General features: G+C 47.8%; 1 protein-coding gene across 7 annotated transcripts in view; it reads left to right on the top strand.

Annotated features, from left to right (window-relative positions):
* The window catches only part of LOC104141284 (vertebrate ancient opsin), a 42,564-nt gene extending 24,909 nt beyond the window's left edge, over positions 1 to 17,655 (top strand). For 5 of the 7 annotated variants that reach the window (XM_068951323.1, XM_068951321.1, XM_068951320.1 and 2 more), the window contains 7 exons: positions 318 to 4,944; positions 5,720 to 5,847; positions 6,402 to 7,101; positions 9,122 to 9,332; positions 10,203 to 10,320; positions 15,619 to 15,858; positions 17,021 to 17,655. In XM_068951323.1, coding sequence (XP_068807424.1) covers positions 5,845 to 5,847; positions 6,402 to 7,101; positions 9,122 to 9,332; positions 10,203 to 10,320; positions 15,619 to 15,858; positions 17,021 to 17,251 — 1,503 coding nt within the window. In that variant the 5' untranslated portion in view covers positions 318 to 4,944; positions 5,720 to 5,844 and the 3' untranslated portion in view covers positions 17,252 to 17,655. Of the gene's footprint in view, positions 1 to 317; positions 4,945 to 5,631; positions 5,848 to 6,401; positions 7,102 to 9,121; positions 9,333 to 10,202; positions 10,321 to 15,618; positions 15,859 to 17,020 lie in introns of those variants that run through there. The other 2 variants (XM_068951327.1, XM_068951326.1) reach the window with 2 other exon arrangements.
* The last annotated feature ends 2,024 nt before the right edge of the window (positions 17,656 to 19,679 follow it).

Here is a 19,679-nt window from a genome sequence, read left to right as displayed (position 1 = left end):
AAACCCAGAGAAACGTGAGGAACCTTTTTCCTGCAGACGGATCCAGGAAGACTTCCCCAACCAAATATGCTCCATGATAGATGCACAGATATGATGTGTGGTCAAACAGAAGATGGGGATGTAATGTTTTTCCTTTCTCCTCCGGAATCTCTGGGGAAGGTGCTAACACTTACGATGCCATCAATCTCACATCATGAAATTTCACCATGAGAGAGTAACAGAGTTGGCCCCAAAGAAGTATGCATAAATCTAAAGTAGAAGGCAAGGTCATGCTATGTTTGATTTATATCACACTTTTTTTTTTCTCTTCCCCTCAGGAGGGAGCTGCTTCAAAAACCACCTGAAGAACAGGAGACAGTCCTGAGGCTCAGACCTGAATCCAGAGCTCACTAACATGCATAAACATTCAAATTTAGGCTTCAGTTAGACAGCAAAAGACGGCCGAAGCCAGCTGTGAATATGTAGCTAAGAAATGGACATAACCAAATACATAAGCCAGTGGTGTGCATATGGCTTCAGAGTAAGTCTAGATTTTTGGAAGACAGGTATACAAATAACCAGCATGTTTCCCTCACTTGAGTACCGCACTTCCAGCTAGGACCGCAGGTTCCCGGAGGAGCTGGAGCACACAGCATAGAGCTGCGCCTGGATTTCACTCGCTCAGGACTCATCTCCCTTTCTTCCAGCTGTCTCCAGGAGCGGCTCTGACTGCGGTGGGGAAGAAATCAGTGCCATGAGCTGTGCGCAGTTATTTACGGCTGCATGGTGGCTCCAGTCGCTGCGCAGGCTCAAGGGTGAGGTCCTCTGCTTGTAGCCTTCGGTCAGCCCCGAGCAGCATGGACCGCTGAGCTGTCCCAGCCTGTTATTCCCACACCTGTGTCCTGGCCCTTGGGGCATATAACCGTTACTGTTCATTAACTGTCTCCGTGGCACTTGCACAAGCCCTGTCGCCAGTCCAGATCCCTTTTTTTAGGGCAGCATACACTTATGATTCAGGTTCTGAGACTTACAAAAATAATAAAGAATTAAAATAATGCCCACCAGATAAGTCATGTGCTTAGCGCAAGCTATGAATTTCTGAGCTGCAGCCAAATGCGCTTGGCACCTGGATCCAAGATTTTGTCCTGGCTCAATTTTATTGGGCAGTAGCTTTTTAAATGGGCAGCAGAGAGGAATTTTAACCAGTCTATTTCATTCAAAGAACCTCAGCTTGCAGGGGTATTTGGATTTGGAGTCAAATATCATGGCATGATCCTATCTGGAAATGAACTGAAAACACATCAGCTTCCCGGGGCTGGTGACTGGTCCTGCGTCCCAGCACTCTGAGCCTTGTTTACTTTCCTCCCCTGCCCGGCTGCGATGAGATGGTTGGATTTCTGTGTGGACTCCGTGTGGTTCTGCCTGGTTTGGCAAATGGAGCAGACTGAAGTTCACAGGGACTTGGCCGTAACTCAGTTTTTTCAAAACTTAAGAAAATGTTGAGTGAGTGAATGGAATGTATTTAGGTTTTGTTTTGTTTCTGAGATTTTTACTTAGTTTTTATTGTGCACCCAAATGACCAGTGAACTTGTGAGCTCAACGTTTCTGAGCCTGCAGGGACTCGTCTGCTAGGTCTTTGTGTAACGTAGAACTGACTATAGCACTCTCATAAATCTTCATGAAACCAATTTTAAAACCATGTCTTCTACTGTTTTCCTTGAACAAGCAGTAACAAAATGAAATGAATGTGTTTGTTGTCTTTTGCCAGGAGTATACAGCTGTAGACTGAGGAAGCAGCGTTGACTCTCTACTACAAGGAGAGCAAAGCTCACCTTGTGACTTGCTACTGTTTGAAGTCTGAGTGTGATAAAAATTGGACTTTGTTACAAAAATTAATTAAAGTTGAATGTTGTGGAAAGAGCTTGTGATGATTCTAGGAGCCAGATTTCATTTATTTAGTGATTTATTGTAGAGCCTTGCTCTGGTTGCTCTTGGATGAACCGTTCAGTGCCGAACCAGCTCCAGCTCCCCAGGCCGTAGGAGGCCCTGAGTGTTGCTGCCCCAAGGATGGGGACAGGCGACCTGCTGGGGTAGGTTCTCAGTTTGCCACCTTTCCCCCCCACCACACTGCTGTTATACAGTGCCCGAGGTGCTGGGTTTAACTGTGCTTTGCAAAGCACCACGCTATCGTAAGTTAAACAGTCTTAAAGGCTCACATGAGGCCCCAAACTGCAAGTTACTGTTAATATGTCTTAAGTAAATACAGCCTGAGTGCTTGCTCATGAATGATTTCCTTTTCTGATGCTCACTATGCAATTTACTTGAATTATATTCTTATTCATAGTTAATAGAGCATGTTTTGTTTAGCTTCCAGCTTTGTTCTATAATTGCTGGTTATTAAAATTCCTGTAACTATGCTGATATCTCTTCCAGTGTAGAACACCTCTTTTGTACACACATTTTATCTTTTTACAGAAGAAACCTCCACTTAAGTTCTTTTAATAAGCAGGAGAGCAAAATAATTCCTGCCTGTCACTCAAAAGGGCAAGAGCGGGCCAAAATGTTTCCATTATTGCAGTTTTGTGTTTTCTGAGAGAGGACTTCAAACATGCAATTGCTGACTTTCAGCAGTGGTGAAAATATTAAAATGCAGCTAAAAAAGAAAAGGAAGGAGGAAATCGGTTAAGAAAAAGTTGTCGACATCTGGAGCACTCTCTGAACAGCCACATGCACAAAATAAGCTAAGTGATCACCTCGAAACAAACGTTTAACACCGGATTCATTGGGAAAACTGAAAGTCACTTTATTGATGATGGCTTTTGCACTGGCTCCTGGAGACTGTTGAGACTGTTCATTGAGACAAATTGTCTTCCCATGATCATCCAGAATTTTAAAAATTGTGTTGTATGGAAGTACTTGGCAATGTCTTTATAATCTTATGGTACTGCACATGAGTAGCAACTCAGCCCTCTCATCATATATGCGATCTGTATACTACATATATATATACACACACACACACACACACACACACACACACACATATATATCCCACACACACACACACATGCTACAGGCAAATGTTCTTGTGCTATGATCTCCTCTGTTGAAGTAAGTTGCAACATTTCTGTTACTTTGGTCTCTTTTACACGGTAATGACTGAGTGGCTGAAATCTAAGGCTGTCCTTAAAGAAACGTATTAATAGTACTGACATTCCATAAATAGCGGAGCAGAAGCCTAAATATAAGTCATGTTTTGCTCTCCCTGAGTATGGTATCATATTTGTTCAGGAAAAAGGGACAAAAAGCCAGGGACAGGTATTCTGTGCATACAGTCTACTTGTCAGAAAGCAGTCCTGGGTGTTAAATGATATTATTTTTTTTTTATTTCATTTTCCTAGAGCTCTTACTTTATGAAGATCTCAGACAGAAGGATTTAACTCTTCATTAATTAGGTACTATGGTAAGCAGGTTTCTGAGCAGATATTACCGTTTTGAGGACCTTTCCATTTATTTGGATCTTCATGGCTCAGTCTTTTGGTTCCTGGTCCAGGTATTCAAAACCATTAGAAATCTGCATTATAATGACAGCTAGACAATTCCTTGGGCAAAGGAAGTCTTCTGTAATGTCCTGACTGCTCCATACTGCTCAAGTCCACCAATTTGCATGTCCTTGTGGTCGGGGGCGGATTTAGAGCAGCTTTTAGGCATCAGCAAAAATTCAACATGCTGTAGAAAATCACTGTCCTGTTTCTGTTTTCTTCAGACAATTTTAAATTACAAATCTTTTGGCAATATTTTTTAAAAATACTGCTTTGCAGTATTTCCAAATTTGCTTAAGACATGGACTTGCATGCAATCATTGTTAATGCTCTATTAAACACCTAGAAAAGTTTTGCCACAGTTTTTTTTTTGCCTGAAATATCTTCCTTAAACTTTGAATAGGTAAAAATAGCTATATAATTTTTATTTAATTCCCTGCCATTGCAAGGTCATGGCACTAACGATTTTTTTCAGCCCTGCAGTCTGTCTCTAGCACAACGTTATGTCTGGATGCTTTATGATCTTGTGGCCCAGTTGTCCTGCTCATCTTGAGACTCAGGAGTCTGAGGCTGGTGGTGAAAACAAACAAACCGAAAACTCCCTATAGCGTTCCAGACCCCACTACCTCAACCTGAAACTCGACTAAACCAAATCCTTCTTGGGGACGAAGCAAATCCTTCACAACCACTCTTAGGAACGAAAGCCGCTGCTGCTAACAAGAAGGCATCTTGGGGCTGACTCCAAAGGGCTCGAGGACGGCGCTCCAGGTACCACGCTGACTTAGTAGCTCATTTCCCGCTCCGTCTCGGCCGGGACCAGTTCACAAACTGCCACATGCGATTTCAGGCACCGGCTCTGATCTCACCAGGGTCCTTGTCGTCCCGATCTCGTCTTACAGCTGGAATTACTGCAGGCGTTTTACGCAAGTGCTGTTACTCGCGCGTCCTCCTTGCCTCGCTGGCGGCGCGGGGCCTTCTCAGCCCAGCTGCAGGTTGGCCGCAGCCTGAGGCTGTCTGGCTGTCCGCCTGCCCACCTCCGATACCGGCAGGAGCGCCTCCGCGAAACGGCAAATGGCTGATTTATAAAAGGCGATGAAGGTTTTGGGTATAACACTGGAGAACAGTTGTTGCTTTAAACGGAGGCTGCGGACCCAAGCTGCTCCTCTTCTCTCTGCAGGCAGAAGTCAATGCTCTGTCTTTCTGAGTGCAACTGGTATTGATTTCAAACAAAGTCTCACAACAACATTGCAAAAAATAAATACATATTATTTGGACAAAACGGTGGCCTGCAGTGCCAGAACAGCAGCAAACGCGGAGATGAGAATCCCTCGCTGCTGGATAGCGTAAATGCTATGAGCTGTAATAAGAGCATGACACAGAGCATCACGGACCTGCCGCAGAAGCAAAACAAGGCAAAAAACAGGTAACCGAGGCAATGTGGGAACGTTCAAGGATTTTGAAGCGAAGGCATCGAGCTGCAGCCGGACGTCGCCGCTCACACAAACGAGCCGAACGCCCTGCGAGCGTAAAGCAGCCAGACGGCGCCTGGGAGCAGCAGGCAGCCGGTGTCAGGCCGGTGGCAACGCGGCGGGCGGCAGGCGGGGAGGAGCGACTCCCTTGAGACGGCGCTCCGGCTCCCTCCCAGCCCGCCGGGCAGCTGGAGCCACCTCCCAGCTCCGGCGCCGCGGGCACGGCCTTGCTTGGAAGCGGCGGCGGGCGGCGAGGCGGCGGCGTTGGCGGCGGCATTGACGGTGTTGGCGGGCGGCGTTGGCGGGCGGCGTTGGCGGGCGGTGGCGGCATTGGCGGGCGGCGTTGGCAGGCGGTGGGGTGGCGTTGGTGGGCGGCGTTGGTGGGCAGCGTTGGTGGGCAGCGTTGGTGGGCAGCATTGATGGGCGGCGTTGGTGGCGGCGGTGGCGGCATTGACGGCGTTGGCGGGCAGCGTTGGCAGCGGCGTTGGGTGGCATTGGCGGGCGGTGGGGCGGCGGTGGTGGGCAGCGTTGGTGGTGGCGGTGGCGGGCAGTGGCGGGCGGCGTTGGTGGCGGCGTTGGCGGGCGGCGGTGGCGGCAGTGGCGGGCGGTGGGGCGGTGTTGGCGGCAGGGCGGCGGGGCAGCACCTCTCAAGCTCCTGCTGGCCTCGCGGCTCCGCCGGGCTTTCCTCTTTCTTTCGCTGAGGAGGCTTGGTTTTTCTTTGTTTTTTAGTATTCCTGCTGAAAAAGTACAGTTTTGTGGCTATTCTTGGCACTGGATTTGACCTGCTTAAGCTTTCTCTTCCATTTCCACTGTGCATATACTCACAGTTTAAAAATATCGTCAGCATTTTAATTATGGTAAGTAGGAGTGAATTTTTTTCTGAGCTGAAAATATTCTGAAGTTCTCCCATCTGTAACTTTTTCTGCCAGCGGCCAGAAACCCTTGCAGTTGTGCTCACGCAGCCAGAAGGATCTTAACCCGTGCTGGCGGAGTGCCTCACGCGCGGACCAAGGGCAGACGGACGCCGGCGGGCGGGCGGGCGGACGGACGGACGCTTGCCCCGTCGCCTGTCCGGCGCGCCCTGCGCCCAGACCTGGGCCGCAAACTGGTTTGCGTTTGGGTTTTTGACGCTGCCTCGGGCTCCGGGGCTCGGCTCGCCCCCAGCAGCGGCGCAGAGAGGCAGCCGCAGGACGGCCACGTTCGCGGGCAGCTGCGGCGGCCGCGCGTCTCGTCGGGGCTGCCGGCTGGGGTCGGCTGGGGTGGCGGGACGCGCCGGCGCCGGTGCCGACCTCGCGAGCGGCAGGCCGGGCCGGGCCCCGGCGGCGAGGCAGGCAGACGTGGCAGGGATGGCTGCCTCTCCCCGGCGAGGGCTCGGGGCGGGACCCAGGCGAACGCTTCATTTCCCCCGCAGACGAGGGCTGAGCCGAGGGATGTTCCTGCGCTGCTGCTGGCTGCCACGGGAGGAGGGAGCCTGCTGCTCCTGCAGCCGGGCTTTACTACAGAAGAGGACACGGTGCTGGCTGCAGCTGGAGACCGGCTGGTCCCTCCGAGAGCCTCCTGCTTGCCTCCCTTCCCACAGTCCCCGCACGGCACTGAACTGCCCTCTGGTCAACCCGTCAGTTCCCGGACTAGCCCTGGACAGCAGAAGCATGGAGAGTTTGTTCACACTTCGATCACAGGCAGCAAGTTTCTCCTTTTGATCTTGAACATTATCCATAAACGCCAGGATCACGCAATACCATTTTCTCTAGCGAGAGTGGAAAAGATGGATGTATTCCCAGCGCCTGCAAACGAGTCCTCTGGCCCCGCCGGCTGGGACCCCTTCCGCCGGCCCCTGGCCTCCGTGCAGCCCTGGCACTTCAGGCTGCTGGCGGCAGCGATGCTGGTGGTGACCTCCCTGTCGCTGGCCGAGAACCTGGCTGTCATCCTGGTGACGTCTAGGTTCCAGCAACTGAGACAACCTCTCAATTACGTGATAGTCAATTTGTCCGTGGCCGACTTCCTGGTCTCGTTGACCGGCGGCACCATCAGCTTCTTAGCCAATCTAAGAGGTTATTTTTATATGGGACGCTGGGCTTGTGTGCTGGAAGGATTTGCTGTCACCTTCTTTGGTAAGCTTGGTTTTCTTTGTAGCTATATGCTCTTCTCCCTCACCCGAGGCCTTAAAGAGAAGTTTCCTTCAAGATCATGTGTGTGCTTAGGCTCAAAAGGCAAATGTAGTCTCCTTGCTACCCTGCAGCCTCCGAAGTTACCGCATTACCGCGTTTGCATGCCTTTGAACCCCCCAGGTACACATGTTCTGCAGTGGATATCATCTATTAGTGGATAACATCCATCACTGTCACTGTCACGCATCAGTGGCTTGCTGGATGTAGGCTGTGCATTGAATGTACTTAGTGCAATGAGAAAAGGCTTACGAATAGGATATCTTTAACAGTTTTTTTGTGATAAAACAACGGCAGAAAAAATTTTCACCATGTGCAACTGTTTTCAAGGTTTGTCTTTAAGTGTGTGTGTGTGTGTGTGTGTGTGTGCGCGCATGTAAAAATATGAGAGAGAGAGAAAAAGAGTGAGTGGCTGCTCTTAAACTGTGGAAAAAGTTAGGGCAGTGAAATGTCGTATGTTAACTATCCCCAGTGGCTGTGATTCTGTCTCTTGGCTTTATTTTACTGACCACAGAAAACCTATTAAGACTACTCAAAAATAGAAACTCTTCACCAGATAGTTCCCTGCGTACGTACACCCCTGCAGACCAAATGGGAAATCGGTGTGAGCTGGGACACCTACCTGCCCCGAGCCAGAAGCGCTTTCCCGCCTCCCACAGCCCTTCGGCGTCCCTGCGGGCTGGCGCTCGGGTGCAGTTTCTGAAGCTTCGTAGTGAAAACAGGCTTCTCACTAGGTCACTTCTCTGCATCAAAGCCAGTGCTAGGAGTGAACTGAAGTTACTTATGTATAGCGGTAGCCGTCGTACAAGGGGTAAGAGCAACCCACGGCGAGTGATCCCTTACGGAGATCCCTTGTGTTGTAGGGACAGCTTGCCTATTCCAGAAAAATGCCAGAGCAGGTTCAGCTATTCCCAGTCTATATTATAGCAGCTGCTTTCTGGGATTATTCTGCAATATTAAGTACTTCGTAGCATTGCCAATGGATCATCAGAGGATTCATCTCTTACCTGGTGGAGGTTTAGTTTTTTTCCCCCTCACAGCTTTATTGGTGAAATTAGTCTCCATCTATCTCATGGCCACCCACATGCTTGTTATGATCTGGTTTAACAGAACTTTTATTCTTGAAAGTACTTTGTAAACATTAATTCATTAGATCTTGCCGTTCCCCCTCCTAGAAATATTGTCCTAGGTGAGGTGATGGAAAAAAGGGTTGGAAAAAAGTCATTGGCATTAAGTTCCAGCTCCTGGGAGATAAAGGGATTGCACTTGCCATTCCTCCTTCAAAAGCTCATCCCTAAAAGTCTGGATCAGGAGCTCTGCAGCTGCATGTGGAGCGTGGGCCTTCTGTGGTGTCAGAAGGATTTTAGGAGTAATCCTAATGAATTTCTGAGCCTGGTCCTTAGCCTGAAAAGGAGTCCCACAGTCGCTCTCAGGCTGCTTCAGCTACATAGAGGAAATATCTGCAAGGGGCAAAGCTACTTAATCAGTTTGTGCATGTATATAAGGCATGTCCCATGGAAAAAGATCAGGCTATCTCAACATTTCGGTGACCAGCTAGATAATACATGACTAATAAACTTATAGTTTAGGGTTGTGGGCAGCTGGCAGTAGGTTAGAGTTTGAAATATGACATTTCTTGCAAAGCTAGCATCTTCAAGGCATGTCTTAGCTTGTTAATTTGCAAGCTACACATAATTTGCAGCTTCTCAGAATAGAACTGAGTGAAAGCAGAAGTCATCATCAGTTAAATGGTCCAATTAGCTGCTTGCTTTTGTAGTCACTGTACTGTAGACTGACAAATGAGGCAAGTTATGAAAATTTTGTGCTCTTAATAAAATGTTAAACACATGAATTGTACATGCGTTCACAGTTTAGATTGAGGGAAAAGGCTCCTGATGTGGGACAGAGTTGGCTCTTCAGTGACTCTACCTGCTTTTTCATGCTGGCTGTGTTGCCTTTACTGTAGGCATCGTTGCTCTCTGGTCTCTTGCTCTCCTGGCTTTCGAGCGGTACATTGTGATCTGCCGCCCGCTGGGAAACACGCGTTTGAGGGGGAAGCACGCAGCCCTCGGCATTGCCTTCGTGTGGAGCTTCTCTTTCCTCTGGACCATTCCACCGACCATGGGCTGGAGCAGCTACACCACCAGTAAGATTGGAACCACTTGTGAACCTAACTGGTAAGGACGCTCTTGCAGCAAACGGTAAAGGAATAAAAGCAGCAACTCAGAAATTCTCAGGGGCAGGAGTTTAAAGAAAGCACTTAAAGATGAAAGATTTCTGCAATAACAGACATAGAGAAAGTTGAAAAACAACTGAAGGAAACTTGTCAAGGAAAGAGCAGGTTTACAAAAAAAAAGGAATATCATGTGTAAGAGGAACTGCTTCCACAGCTAACGAAAATAACTCTCCCATGCCCTGTATTTCAGTCAGGATTTAACAAAGACAAAGAAATAGTTTTTCATAAGACTGGATAAAGTCTGAGCAAGTGGGTCTGACCCCGTAGTCGGGCTTGCTTTGAGCTGGAGGTTCGACTAGATGTCCCTTCCAACCCGAGTTGTCCTATGATCCCGTTCCTATGATCCCATGAAGTAGGTCCCCTGCTTGGCACAAATCACTAGCATTATCACACTCACCAGCATGCCTAGGAGCTGCATTAAAGAAACTGGATGATAGGTAGCCTTTAACGTGGAAACAGTTACAGAAGAAACCACTGAGGCTGTCCGTTCTCTGCAGCTCCACGAATTTTTTTAAGATTTAGTGAAACACCGTGTGTCACCCGTGCAGACACCGTAGCTGTGCTGCCCCCAGCGGAGGTGAGCGCACGGCCGCCGAGCCGTCCCTGGCGGGACTGTGCTGATCCCCACGGAGCAACGCGGCGCCGGGCATCACTCCACCCTCCGCCGGGAACCACCGGCTGTCGCCTGATTTGTTTAAAAGCAGTTGACAAAACACTAGTGCTATCTTTGAAGAGCAAAATGAATCCTTCCAGAAAATCGTAAGAACATGTATGAATAATATGTATAAAATGTATTCTGTGTTTTATTCAGGTACTCTCGAGCTTATACTGATCATACCTACATTATTACATTCTTCACCACCTGTTTTATAGTGCCTTTATTGGTGATTTTGGTATCCTATGGAAAATTGATGCAGAAGCTAAGAAAGGTAAGAAGAAGCACTTATAAGTAAATTTTGAAAAGGCATATGAATGCCATCATTTGGCATGTTCATGTTTTATTTTCCAGAAAGATCAGGCATAAATAGATAACATTTCCAGACAGCAAATGCACTCCGTTATTATGCCGTGTTAAGTAGTCGTTGTAATGCACAGAAATTCGTGCTATGGTTAGAAATGATCTTTCAAGGTGTGCAGTTTGGACCATTTATCAGTACATCTTGTTAGCCAAACATCATAGGAATGAAAGAACATGGCCGCGTCATCAACGGAGAAACTGAATAAGCTAGAATTAGTCTGTTTACAACTGTACTTCAGTTCAGTGATTCTTCTTAATGTTTCAATCAGCTTAAAATCGCAGCATTTGTAAATTTTAAGAGTGCTGGCTAATGCTATGTGATGCTTACATGCAGAATAAGAGGTAGCACCTGTAAATAACATAATGATGTCTACTAAATAAAATGCTAGGTCCTCCAGGAGCATTTAAAACACTTAAGAAATGCTTTTGAGTTGTATTTAACAATTATACTGAGCTGCTACAAAGTAGAATCTAGAAAAGCAAAAAAGAAAATAGCAATAGAGCAGGAGAATGCCTACTACTTTTAGTAGGTTAATAACCTAATTCTTACAGTAATTTGGGACAGTACTGTTATTTCTATTTGCTGCAATGCTGCATTGCATTGTCATAGTGCTTCGGTAATAAATCCAGTAAATTACTTCAACATACTGGTATCTTAAAACTATTTGGGATATTCAGGGCCGCCTTTTATGTATTCTGAATGCCATTTCCTCTAACTAAAACAAAACAGAAGGGAAACGTGAAACGTATTTTATTTTCCCCTTAGAAAACGTAGACTGGAACGTGCATTCCTCAGGTGACGTCACGCTCCCTCTAGAGTGACGTTTCTGGATTTCGCCCGGGACGCACGCGGGGCAGAGGAGCCTGGGTGGCTGGGAAAGGCTGAGCTGGGCGCTAAACCCCAGCAGCCTCCGACTGCAGCGGCAGCCGGCGGGCGCCGCGCTGAGACGCGGCCTGGCCAGGTCCTCCCCCCGCTCTCTCCGCTGCCCAGAGAGAGCAGTAGCCGGATGGATTGAAAACCGGCGCTTCTCAGCAAGGTCAGGCGTAAGCAGCCTGTTTCGCGCCGCCCTGGGAGCTGTCGTGCAGGCTGAGACCTGGGGTGCCCCCACCGCGGCTGCGCTAACTTCAGCCAGCCGGTTTGTGCCCGTCTCGGCTGCTGGCTTTGCGGAGGTGTTATAACCAACCCTCTGAGCTGGACCCTGCTGCTTTTCACAGCTGAAAACACCCACTGGGGTGGCAAAGCCACCTGCCGGGGATATAGTCCCAAAACCTGTAATTTCCATGCGGCTGTGTCACACAGCCAAGATCATTTTAAACAAACAGACTCGTATGAGATGGGACAGAGTCAAAAGTGCCGTCCGGGAGCGCTGGGTGCTGCTCAGGGAAACCTGCCAAAGCAGTGTGCAGAAAGCCCGGGGGCCAGTGGAAGTGGGAAGGGGCGTTCAGCGCCGCGGACGGAGGGTGTCTGGGCCACACCGCGGCTGCGCGGGAGCAGTCGGGCGCTGCCAAGGGACCCCCAGCCCAGCCCTGCCGGCGGCCGCACGCCCGCTCCGGCCCTGCCGCGTGCCCAGGGCGCCCCCCTTTCCAAGGGTCTGGAAAGTTAAACTCGGCTTTTTTTTTCCTTGTTTGCGTGGGGAATTTAAACGGAGAGGAGCCGCTGTTCTCTGCAGGTTCCTCCCGTGTGACTCTGCGGGACGATTTGCACCATGGCTCTACGCACTTTTCTACAGCTTGTTTCAGCAATATCCTTTTGAAAGAATGCTCCAAACCTAGTGGTGTTACCATTCTTCCTGTATTCCCTTTGGACTAAGATTTTTCTCTCGGTTTACCTATCCCAGCAGAAAGACTTGGGAGCCGGGAAGTGGAGGGCAGGTATGTGCTAGGTGGCCGTCTCCACCCTTAGTCAAAGAAGCAGCAGACAATGAGTCCTGCTCAGGGGCTCAGAAAGAATCGTGTAAGAGCCTCAAAAACCAAGAAAGAATCGTGTAAGAGCCTCAAAAACCATTTTACTTTAAAATGTAGGCATATCTAACAGCTCAACAGTGACGCCGTCTCAGGTGCCCGTCCCCAACACGCTGCCCTCGGCCAGCACCTGTTCCTGCAGAGCCTGCAGAGCTGCTCTTGCCTCAGAACCTTTTACTCCGCGTTTTGCCTGGGCTCTGGGTTCAGGAAAGTTCAGAAAACGTTCAGACATTAGCGTCCAGAAAATCAAAGCTTCTACCTGGCCACGTGGATGGTGGCAACTCTAGTCCCATGCACACTGGTTCATAAGCTCTAGCAGCTCGTTTTACATTCCTGTGGACAGCCTCTTAACCTGCCCTGCTCCCTGACATCCCCTCACATAAAATGACAAAAGAGCGGGTGCCCTCCTGAACCCTGAGGTTTCCATAGCTGCTTCCCTTTTCCACTGCCTGCCTTCCCGTTTGGTGGATCCGGACGGTGAGGCACAAGCCCAGCCAGCCTAACGTCTCCTGGTCACCCCGACACAAGGTTTCTCGTGGCTGCATTACGCACCACAATGTTGGTGCATCCCCGGGGCGGCTTTGTGATCCCCTCGGTGCCCGGAGCTCAAGGCACGCCGCACCGGGCTGTTTCGTCCCTGCCGGTGTCCCCTTTCCTTCTGTCTGTCTTGCCTTAGAAATCGATGCAGGGTCACTACTAACTGTTGGTTTAACCATCTGTCCCCATCATTTTCAAATACAATATTTTTATTCACAAGCTCTCCTACAGTGTTAATAACAGAGAAGGAGCTGTTGGGTTCCTCTCCAGAGGTGACTGTGCTCCAGATAAAAGGAAGTCAGGTCTTCTCTCTGTTTATATACAGCGTCTTAGAGTCCTTCTGTATGAAAAATTGCTATAGAAATGTTATATATTTTTCTGCAGGGAACATTTTATATTTACTCAGCATCTAACACAGCCTTCATTGATATCTAAGAACTTGTAGGTTCTATCACAATTCATTATTATTATTGTTGTTATTATTATTTCTTAAAACAATATTTTCATTGTCATTTGTTTCTATAACTGACTGCAAACATCCCTATTTCTATCACAGACGTGATCATATTTCCTATCCCCATTATATCAGAATTCTGAATTTATTACTGAGATTTTTTTCAACCTTAAGGTTTAGTTTGGAGTCACAAAACACACTTAATAAGAAAAAAAAATTATTAGGTAAGTAGGTTAGGAGGCATTTATTCATTTCACGCTTTGTCACTTTGGACGTTCAGTGATTTGCTTTGTTTTGATAACGAAACCAACAAAATCACTCATGCTAAATTCAGCCAAACTGTCTGTAAAAAAAGCACATGATACGCAGCTTTCTATGCAGGTAAAGAGGTGGCTTTCAAACCCCCCAGGAGGTGCCTCTATCCGTCGTTAAGTCATAAATATGTTAGAGTAGAGTGCAGTGCAGGGAGAATGGGGGAAAACTTCTTCATTCAGCTCTAACTACACTGTGGAAAGATTATAAGGCCATATAATACCAACAGCTCTTAATTTATTATTATCGTAAGACCTGGCACCAGGATTTCTAGAGCCGTTTGGAGTCAGCGTCCTTCCCATGTAAGCTAACATTACCCAGCAATGTCTTGTGAGTCATCAGAAACAAAACAGGGATATTGCCCAGAAAAAAAGTTATATGGCATAACATGATTCCCACTCCAGTGCTTTCAGATTGCTCCTGTTCAGTCTCTTTGGACCAATATCTCTGTCTAAGCTGCTCGGGTGATCATCACGGGGGTAGGGACGAGGGGCAGCGTTCCCGCTGAAAGCCCCAGACCTGTTTTAATGCCGATGTCAGTAGGCCACAGATGCTCTTCTCCGGTTTCTGGTGAAGGCCACAAGGCACCACGGAGCTCGACGTACTCTCCTGGTCGCTGCTCCTTGCGCTGCTCTGAGGGAGGCTGCACAGCTGCAGCAAACAGCTGCCTTTAACGTCCCTATTGGACACACTTTTTCTGCAAAGGCTGTATGAAAAAGAAAGTGCTCGTATTCGGGCTGGCTATCTGCTGAACGACTCACCACGACTGCCTTCCTTCTCGGCAATTAAATAAACATCATGCCTTTGATTAAACTGTTGCAACTACTGTGGGCAGCCCTATTGGCAGGGCACGTCTTGCCGGACTTCAGCACGGCAGGGTCTGCAGTTCAAGGCCAGTGCTGGTACTTAGAGCCAGCCCCTGGCGCCGGCCTGAATGGGAGCTGGGGAAACGTTTGAAACTGATGAGATTTTTTAAAAAGATCTTGTAAGGTCAACGCTGTGGTTGGACTAACTGATGCGGAAGACAGCTTCGTAGGTGTGATTAAGGTTCGTTGGCCCTAAGGCTGCTTAAACGCTGTGTTTGTGTTACGGGATTGTGCTTTCCACTGTGTTTTGCTGTACGTTAACTGGTGTTAACGCATTTCGCAAAAAGACTAGAGATTAGAGGAGGGGAAGAGCGGGCTACTGCTCCTACCGGTAGAGATAAAATGTTCCCATCAGCTGTCTTGCAAGCCAGGACTTTATTAGACTTTGTGCAGAGCCACAGCTGCTATAAACAGAGGTGGTTCTGTTGAATCCACCCCTAACTTTTATTTCGTATTTTTAGAGATAGCTTCTTGTGCAGCTGCTAGCGGATACTGTTAGTCGCTCATCGGGGCAGGGTGGTGACGGTCTGTCACTTGGAGGGCCAGATCCCGTGTCTGCCCTGACTGAAACCATCAGGATGAACCCTCGCAGCTGGCGCTGGCAGGTCTGCCCGCACGGCGCCGCCCCGGGGTGGGCTGCTGCCGCCGCCGAGCTGCCTGGGCCAGGTTCGCTTCTGCGGCGGGGCGGCAAAGCCGTGCAGCGGCCACGCTCCAAACGCCTTGGCCGAAGCTGGCTTGCAAGCGAGCATCTGACCAGGCCTGGTCGCGCCTCTGACTGCAAGGCAATCACGTTTCTGCACAGAGAAGGCACTAGTGGTTGCCTTTTGCTGTCGCTTTGGTGACAGTAGAAAAACTTTGTGCAAACAAATCAAAATCTAACAAGGGCAATATACAGGAGTTCACATCCCTCAGCAGAAGCACTGACACCCTTGGTCCAGTAACAGTGTCCTCATGGGCTGCCCCACTGGGGAAGGGCTGGTTTCTCCCTCGGCGTGGCGGGTCATTAGCCTTCCCACCGGCTCCGCTGGTCGAAGGCCTTGTTGTTTGCTTTCTGGAATCTTCTGTCTTTTCTTTAAAGGTGTCAGATGCGCAAGGCAGGCTGGGAACTACCCGGAAACCTGAAAGACAAGTGACTAGAATGGTTGTTGTTATGATCGTTGCATTTCTAATCTGCTGGACGCCATATGCCGCCTTTTCTATCCTAGTCACCGCGTGCCCTTCCGTTGAGCTGGATCCTCGGCTGGCAGCAATTCCAGCTTTCTTCTCCAAAACAGCTACTGTTTATAACCCAATTATTTATGTCTTTATGAACAAACAGGTACTGTATACTCTCAAAACGTGTCACTCATATTGTTATTTTATTTGTCTTGCTCTTCAATTAATTATTCCTATCTACCTGCAGGTTAGTTAAGTAGCCTTACAATACTCAGCATCTAGAGGTGAAAAATCACCACATATCTACTTATTGGAATGCAGCATAAGCTTCTGAGCACTATTAAAATATGAGTCCTAATAATTATTAGGTTCAGATATCAGCAAGGTAAATCAGCCCTTACTGAGCATGTTGTTCTGATTTCTGCATGAAAATCCTATTTTCAGGACTGTCCCACTACATTTCTAGAATTCTTGAGGAATGCATCACCAGTGCATTGGTTTTGAGGTGGGGTGGAAGGTGTCAACAGTTTGAATTTGTGTCAGGGAAATGCTGCATTTATGGTTTTGTGTACAGAGAGGGCTGAAACATTGCACGTCTCCATGAGACTGAGCTGTTTTGGATGCAAAGGAGGAGAGTGGACAAGGGGACGAAACAGAGTGATAAGTATTCACTGTGGTAATGGGCATGATAATAAACGTGAAAAGAAGATGTATGTGATAAATGTAGCTACTGGGAATGGTAGCATCAAGCAGAGCATAGGGGTGCAAATGGAAAGAAGAAAAATATTGACGTGAAGGTTGAATGCAAAGCAATGAATATATTTATTTGTTTAGTCTTGCAGAGAGAGCAGTGGTTCACCTCACATCCTCTGGACCATACCCTGACTTCCCAGTGCAGGACAGGTGTATGCTGGTCTCACCCTGCTCAATGGATATGAACAAGATAGAAATAAACCATTTTGAACTATTTGGGCGGTAGCATATGAAAGCAGCTCATGAATCTGGAGAAATGACCAAGCAATCTGAAATCTAGTTCTGTCTTGAAATTGTTGGGTCTGGCTAGTAATAAGCATAAGAGGAAAACAATTTTTTAGAGTAAGGCTTTCCAGTAGTCTGGGTCTTTTTAGAACATCATTGTTTCTCAGTCTGAGAGCTCCTCACGGTGGCCCAGGCCATCCTTTCCATTAGGCTATTTCTGTATATTCCCAACTGACTCATGAGAGACTTTCGGAGAGCATTCCCAAGATAATTTCACAGACTGCTTCATAGAGACATTTAAAAACGCTTATGTGTTTTGACTGATCTCCTTTGTTTCATCGTTCCAGTTCAGGAAGTGTCTGATTCAGATGTTCAGCTGCAGTAACACAGAGACTGCGGAGTCCAACGTGAACCCCACTTCAGAGAGAGCAGCGCTAACCCCGGACAAAAGAGGGACTGAGATGTCCCCCATGGCAGCACGTACCACCCTTTCTAGCAGGAAAACTGGAGGTGAACACAGAAATTGCCGTTCTTTTGCTCAGCCGGCAGCTTCAGAAAACAAAATCCATCCCATGTAGAGAGGGGGGATATGATCACTAATGCAGGGCTACAGCATGAGTCCTGTCCACTTTCTTTCTTTTCCCAGTCACAGCCTGCTAGCTCCTGGAAATGATGCCGGAGGAGCCCTGTGTCGCTTCGCTGGCACGTGTCGTGGCAAGAACATGGGCAAGTCTTACCCTCATGACTGCTCCTTAGTCAGCTGGACAAAAGCATGAAGTGGTGTATGGCCTCAATGCACTTATTTGCAATGGCAAATAAATAATATTTAGCATACAGCTGACTCAGTTTCAGCCACGAGGAGGTTCAGGGAGAGACGGGCCTGAGTGCTTCTTGGTTTGCTTTTTTTTTTTTTAATTACGCCCGCGGCGTGGTGTTCCTTTCCCCTCGCGCGGCCGGAGCGCTGAGCGCGCCGCTGGCGAGGAGCCGCACGCGGGGCCGGGCGGCAGAAGCCCCTCCAGCTGCCGCCGAGCCGCCGGGGCAGCGCCGGGGAGGAGCCGGGCCGCCTCGGCCGCGGGCTGGCAGCCCCGGCAGCCGCTCGGCCCCGCATCCGCCTCAGCTGTCCTCGCTCAGGGACAGCAGCCGCCGCGAGACGCGACGCTGCAGCCCTCCCCCCGCCACAGTTACTGAAAATAATGCGTAGTATTTAAAAAACAGTATTTCTGTTAAGTAATTTTTATACACTGCGCTCTCCCTCTTAACTCGCCCTTGACCCAAAGGTAATCTGGATTTTATCTTTTTTTGTATTTCCTGAGTAGAAGGACTGTTCAGATTCACACGCCCTAATTTAATCTCGGGTTGGTTGCATCTGAAGAGAAGAGTTACTCTACAAATAGCAGCATGAGCTGCCCGAGAATTCACTGCAAGGATCATCAAAGGCTTTTTTACATGCCTCTCTCAAAAGTTCAGGAGGTGATTGCCTTTTACAGTATAAATTTGGCCTCTGTGAGCTTCAGCTTCTGCAGCGCTCAATCTTAAACCCGATCTGTGACCCTCAGTCTGCGATCCTCATCCTTCCTTCCACCTCCATCCTGTTCTTTACCACTAATCCTGTGGGAAAAGTGAATAAATGTATATACAGGTTTGCTCTTTGAAATCAAATGCTTTGGAAATCCTGAGAGACAGGAAGGGTAAGGAGTTCCATTACTGTTTTTTAGTAATGTACAGCTTTTGCTCATTAGTCTGTTAAAAAAGTAAGGTATCATGTGAAAGCAGAAATGCTTGCGTTTAAGACTCAGATTTTCTCTTTCATGCATGTGTTGACCTAGGTTAATCACATGTTAATGGTAATAGATGCATTAAATCATGAGAAATTGGCAAAAGTGCTAGTATTTAATTAAAAGCAACAGAAGTATTTTATCTCCTAAGAATCTGAGGCTATGTAGAGTACGTCACTGCGCTGCAAAATAAAGTCATCAAAATGTAAGTAACGTCAAAGAAAAATACAATGTAAAGAATGCCTGGAAAATCTTAGAAAATAAAAAGTTAAACTCAGTTTCACCATCTGATAACTGGCTTTATCATCCTCAATCCAAGTCACTTATCATGAAGCGATCACTTCAGAATTACTGTGCTAGAAATTCAATCTTAACAAGCATTAACATATTTTATAGTCTGAAATTTAATTTCATTTTGCATCCATGTATTATGATGTGATGGTACGTGAGGGACAGGCTTAGGCAGATATGTAATCTGAGCCCTGATTTGTAAATTAACGAAGCCATCATTATGTGGACTCTGAGCAGTACTGGGGAGCCTTTTAGACTATTTTACCAAAGAAACATTGGTTTGCATCTTTAAATTAACTCTGCAGACACCAATTTGTAAAGATAGCTACAGTGTCTCCACTGGGAAAAAAAGAAAAAAAGGGAAACACACCCATTTAATACACTAATAGCCAGTGCAAGGGTAGTCACAGGTCACGTTACCATCATGCACGGCAGGGGCGCGGGGGAGTCTGCGGTCACCCTTCGAATTACCACGCTCAAAACGTTTTCGGGGACGGTGGTCTTCGGCGAGTTCTGGGCCAGTGCTCACATTTCCGTCACAGAACAAACAAATAACCTTGGCTTTTTTATGATGAAAAATGCACAGCACACTAGGAATGAGGGAACATATGGGAACACCCTGGAAAGCCAAGCCATTGAGCCATGCTTTCTTTGAGCTACTCACAAGCAAGCGCTGAAAAGAAAGGGCAGATTTTCCTCTCCAGGTCGGGTGTGGGAGCCGCGGTGCCGCTCCGCCTGCAGTGCTCGAGACGACGCCTGAACGCTTCCACAGTCAGAAGGGCTCCTATAGCTTCTTACAACCTGAAACCAATTTTCATGTACATTTGTTTCCATGGGAAACAGTTTCAATGTAATTGTAATGAGTTCACTTTCAAAAGATCTTTGAAAAGTTTGTTTAGAAACTGCAGCATTTTCTGTCCTTTTTGATTATTAAAGTTGG

This window comes from Struthio camelus, chromosome 7 (genome assembly GCF_040807025.1).
Source record: "Struthio camelus isolate bStrCam1 chromosome 7, bStrCam1.hap1, whole genome shotgun sequence".
In the NCBI taxonomy this organism is placed as follows: Eukaryota; Metazoa; Chordata; class Aves; order Struthioniformes; family Struthionidae; genus Struthio; species Struthio camelus.
The sequence above is the reverse complement of the archived record's forward strand: the minus strand, read 5'-3'. Positions and strand labels throughout refer to the sequence as shown.